The 4826-nt window shown below is 32.6% G+C and overlaps 1 protein-coding gene across 1 annotated transcript; it reads left to right on the plus strand.

Moving 5' to 3' along the window:
* Window positions 1–1022: 1022 nt before the first annotated feature.
* Window positions 1023–4191, plus strand: LOC131605296 (glucan endo-1,3-beta-glucosidase-like). The gene is made up of 5 exons (XM_058877670.1): window positions 1023–1077; window positions 1155–2147; window positions 3071–3221; window positions 3438–3725; window positions 3825–4191. Exons 1-5 carry the CDS (start codon window positions 1023–1025, stop codon window positions 4189–4191), a joined length of 1854 nt encoding a protein of 617 aa, XP_058733653.1.
* The last annotated feature ends 635 nt before the right edge of the window (window positions 4192–4826 follow it).

Here is a 4826-nt window from a genome sequence, read left to right on the forward strand (position 1 = left end):
AAATTTTAAGCCGTACCTCGCAAGGGTATATTATATAGATCTTAATTGATTATTTGAATTTTTATATTGTTTATTTAAACATTTAAAATAGGTAATTTTAATAAATGATTCGTTAGAAAAGCTCTACTGCTGCTATCAGGTAAGCAAATTTTGATGAGGATTTTTGGAGAGTTTTTTAACCCTTTGATTGTATTATTAATGAATGAATAATGTACTCTATTTTTCAATATTTTATTTTATTTGGAGAGTTTTTTAAACCTTTTATTTTATTTTGATGAGGATATTGTTACTGAATAATATTATATGGACTCATTTTTATTGTACTAGGTTTTAGTTCTACAAAAAAATTATAATCAAATGAAATACTTTTATTCAATTTTATTCCCAATAAAAAAAAAAAAAGACAACCTCAAATATCAAACCCAACATTTAAAAACATTTATAGCCAAAAAAACCAAAACTCAAATAAATAATAGAAAGATCTGAGTACCATATTCGTCCCACCATCTTCAAAACATAAAAGGTTGTTTATTTTTTCAATTTAAAAACTGAAAAAACAAAAACAGAAAAGAAGTTGAAAGGAGATAGTGCAGTCTAAAATCTAATTAATCCAATTAACGAGTAATCAATATTCTATATTTTTTGGAATATATAAATAGATTGCTTTTAATGAGTAATCAATATTCTATATTTTTTGGAAAATATAAATAGATTGCTTATAACCTTGAACAAGAAAGAGAAATTTGGTGAAAATCATATTATTTCTTTCATAGGAATTGAGGTAAAGTTTTTTTGTATCCGATATTGTGACCGATTAATTTAAGAGGGATCAATTTCACCGTCCCCTAGCGAAGGCCCGTTTAAAGTCAGAACAAAGTTCCACCGCTAGCGAACCCTTGGAGGTAAGTTCTTCTTAATACATCTCAAATATTATTCATATCATCAATTTTTTTCATTATTAGGTTCTAAATACCTATTTTTTTCCTGACTGTTTCTTTCATCTTTTAAAGGCTACACTTACCATGGTTTTCTGGTTTGTGTTTCTCATGCTTATTGGGTTGGAGACAACCGCAACAGGTATGCTTCTTGATTTAACAGCTTATGACTTAAAAATTGTAAGCATGAACTAATGTTATTATTTTTATCAATAGCAGCACATTCAATTGGAGTATGTTATGGAAGAGTGGCTGACAATTTACCACCTGCGGATGAAGTAATAGACCTTTTCCAATCAAGTGGTATTGGAAGAATGAGAATATATGATCCTGATCATGCAACTTTGCAAACCCTAAGAGGCTCCAACATAGAACTTGTCATCGAGACCCGTAACGAAGACATTAAATCGATCGCCAAGAGCGTTTCCGTCGCTACTGAATGGATTCAAATCAATATACTAAAGTACTCTCAAGATGTCAAATTCAGATACATTGTGGTCGGGAACGAGATAGATCCTATTAACGACGAGACATCGAATTACGTTCTTCTTGCAATGCAGAATATTTTTACAGCACTCACATCTTCAAACCTACAGAATAAAATCAAGGTTTCAACCGCGATACAATTGAACTTGCTGGGAAGTTCCTATCCTCCATCTTCAGGAGCATTTGATAAATCTGCAACTCCTTATATAACTCCTATAGTTAAATTTCTTGTGGATACCAAAGCACCACTTCTTGCAAATGTGTACACTTATTTCAGCTACATAAGCGATCCAACTAGTATCGACATATCATACGCTTTATTCACTTCTCAAACTGTTCTAAGAGATGGAAGTATTGAGTATCAAAATCTATTCGATGCAACATTAGGGGCAATTTATGCAGCACTTAAGAAAGTTGGTGGTGCTAATTTGGAAGTAGTGGTATCAGAAAGTGGATGGCCTTCAGATGGTGGTGTTGCTGCATCAGTTGAGAATGCACAAACCTATTATGAGAATTTGATTAAGCATGTGTCTAAAGGGAATCCTGCTAGACCTAATCAACCATTAGAGACTTATTTGTTTGCCATGTTTGATGAAAATCAGAAAGGGCCAGCTGCAACGGAAAGACATTTTGGTTTGTTTAGTCCTGATAAACAAATTAAGTATCAAATTAGTGAATTACTTAAGTCTGATATTGATCCTTCTACTTCTGGAAGTTCCTCTTTTAGTAGGTGGAGCAAAGGAGTAATACTCTCTTTTTGTTTCTCTTTATTTGTTTTTTAACTATATTAGTCATTAGATTGTGATATTGTAATAGGTTTTTTTAACATTTCTCATGACCTAATATTTATTTGTAAGTCATTAGACGTTGACATAGACGTTTGGTTTACGAAGCCGTTGGATTTAGTGGGGTGTAACCGTTTGTTGGTTGTTGATCGGTTCTTCTAATCAAAATTTTTTTATTGGATTAACACCCTTTGTGCTATTTAATACAAAGTCACTTATAAAAAAAAAAAAAAGAGTAATTCATATTAACTTTCAAGCACACAACACCCAAGAGCAAAGCAAGCAAGGCTATTGCGTTGAGTCTCACTTTTTTTTTTTTTCCATAAACCAGGCCTCAAAATAAATTGGTGAACATATATATTTCAGCAAAAGAAAAGTTTGATTGTATGATGTTTGCTAGTCTAGCGTCAATGCAATGTCCCAATATCCCAAAGGTTGGAAGTTCGATAGTGTAAAATAATTTTCTATTATCATCTAATAAAAATAGAGTAATTAATAAAAATTTTAAAATATTTTTAAAATTTAAGTATGACTTAACTTTATATATTTTTATTTGAGAAAATTATATGTAATTTAGATTTTTAATATCTTATCTATTTTTGTTTGGTCATAAATTTTTTATTATTGTTTATACATGAATAAAAATAAATATTTTGAATAAATAATTTTAAATTAAATTTCTAAAATAATACTCATTTTTTAATATAGTTTTTAAATTATACAAATATAATAAGTAAAGAAGTACATAAAATTAGTAAATTTAATTTTAATTAAGGATTAAATTAATATAATTAATATATTTTAATAATGAGTGGGATCAACCTACTTCAACAGTAAGTTTTTTTAACTTACTTCAAATTATAGCCTTTAAATTAGATTTAATCGAAGAGGACACTTTGTTAGAGAATGATTTGTTGTTGGATAGTGAGGGTATTATGGATAAGAGAAGGGAGGATACTGCTAGATTTTGGTTGAATTTTAGAATCAAGGAGAACATGCTTATTCAAAAATCGAGGTTGTAATGGCTGAACGATGGGGATACGAATCGTGGGTTTTTTCACATTGTCATGAAGGATAGAAGGAGACGTAATTTTATAGGGTCGATTAATTCTAATAAGGGCATTTTGGATTCAGTGGCAGAAGTGAAAAAGGAGGTTTTTAATCACTTTGAATCTAAGTTTAGAGAATCAGATTCGTAAAGACCTATTTTAGAAGGAAATTTTGGTGGTAGGCTATCTCATTTAGATAGAGATTTTCTTGAGGATCCCTTTTCGGATACGGATATTAAGGAGGCAGTTTGGGGATGTGAAGGTACGAAAAGTCCAGGTCCGAATGGCTTCTACTTTATGTTCATTGAGAAATTTTGGTCATTTCTTAAGGAAGATTTCAGGCGTTTTCTTAGAAACTTTCATGGAGGGGCTTTACTTTCGAAATTTATCACTTCATCATTTTTGTCACTCATCCCAAAATTTTCCAATCCTTTTGGCTTGGAGGATTATAGGCATATTTGTATTGTTAGGTGTCTTTACAAGGCATTGTCTAAATTACTTACTTCTAGGTTGAAGGTCGTGTTGGACGCCACTGTGTCTCCTTGCTAAAGCGCGTTTGTGACGGGTAGACAATTTCTAGATGATGTTTTAGTTGCCAAAGAACTTGTGGATTTCACAACTAAGGAAAAGAAGGAATGTTTACTCTTTAAGGTGGATTTTGAGAAGGCTTATGACAATTTTAGTTGGAATTTGTTAAGAATCATGCTTCACAAATTTGATTTCGGGGATTTATGGATGAAGTGGAGCAACATGTCGATTTTGGTAAACGGTAGTCCTACCAAGGAGTTTTTGGTTGAGAAAGGGTTGAGACAAGGAGATATGTTATCTCCTTTTCTTTTCATTATTATGGCGGAAGCATTGCCTATTTTTGTTAAGAGGTCTATGGAGTTTGGAGATTTTGTAGGGATCAACATTAACAAAAAATTGCGGCATTGATATTCTTCAATTCACGGAGTATACTATTTTGGTGGGCAATGCTAGTTGGAGGCACATTTGGGCTGTAAAATCGGTGTTGTGAGGGCTCGAGATTGTGTCGGGTCTCGATATCAACTTTCATAAGAGTAAGCTCATCGATATTAACGTTAGTTCTTTTCGATTGGAGGAGACTGCTAACTTATTGTCTTGTAGGATGGAAGATAAATTGTTCACTCTTTTAGGCATCCAGATCGGTTCTAACTCGAGAAGGATTCCTTTTGGGTTCCCTTTACTGACAAAACTTAGGAAACAACTTAGAAATTAGACAGGCCGTTTTCTTAGCTTCTGAGGGAGGATTACTCTTGTCATATACGTCCTTTATAGCTTATCTATTTTCATGCTATCGTTCTACAAAGTTCCGGTGAATATTCATAGTGAAATAATCGAGTTACAGAGTGGTTTTCTGTGGGGAGATTCGGAGAGTCGCAGGAAAGTTCATTGGGTGGATTGGAGGGAGTTGTGTTCTCTGTTTGGTAGAGGAAAGTTGGGTTTTAAAAATCTTGATGTTTTTAATACGGCGCTACTTCTAAAGTGGAGATGGAGAATTGTCGAAGGATCAGAGGCTCTTTGGTATCGTGTTCTTAAGGCGATATACG

Source organism: Vicia villosa, linkage group LG5 (assembly GCF_029867415.1).
Source record: "Vicia villosa cultivar HV-30 ecotype Madison, WI linkage group LG5, Vvil1.0, whole genome shotgun sequence".
Lineage (NCBI taxonomy): Eukaryota > Viridiplantae > Streptophyta > Magnoliopsida > Fabales > Fabaceae > Vicia > Vicia villosa.

What these genes read in the sequence shown, in the direction of transcription:
- LOC131605296 (XM_058877670.1), top strand. Translation starts at nt 1,023, where the DNA reads ATGGTTTTCTGGTTTGTGTTTCTCATGCTTATTGGGTTGGAGACAACC. An exon ending in TTCTGGAAGTTCCTCTTTTA is followed by an intron (nt 2,148 to 3,070) that starts GTAGGTGGAGCA and finishes TTCAAATTATAG; the next exon opens with CCTTTAAATTAGATTTAATC. An exon ending in ATGCTTATTCAAAAATCGAG is followed by an intron (nt 3,222 to 3,437) that starts GTTGTAATGGCT and finishes TTTTGGTGGTAG; the next exon opens with GCTATCTCATTTAGATAGAG.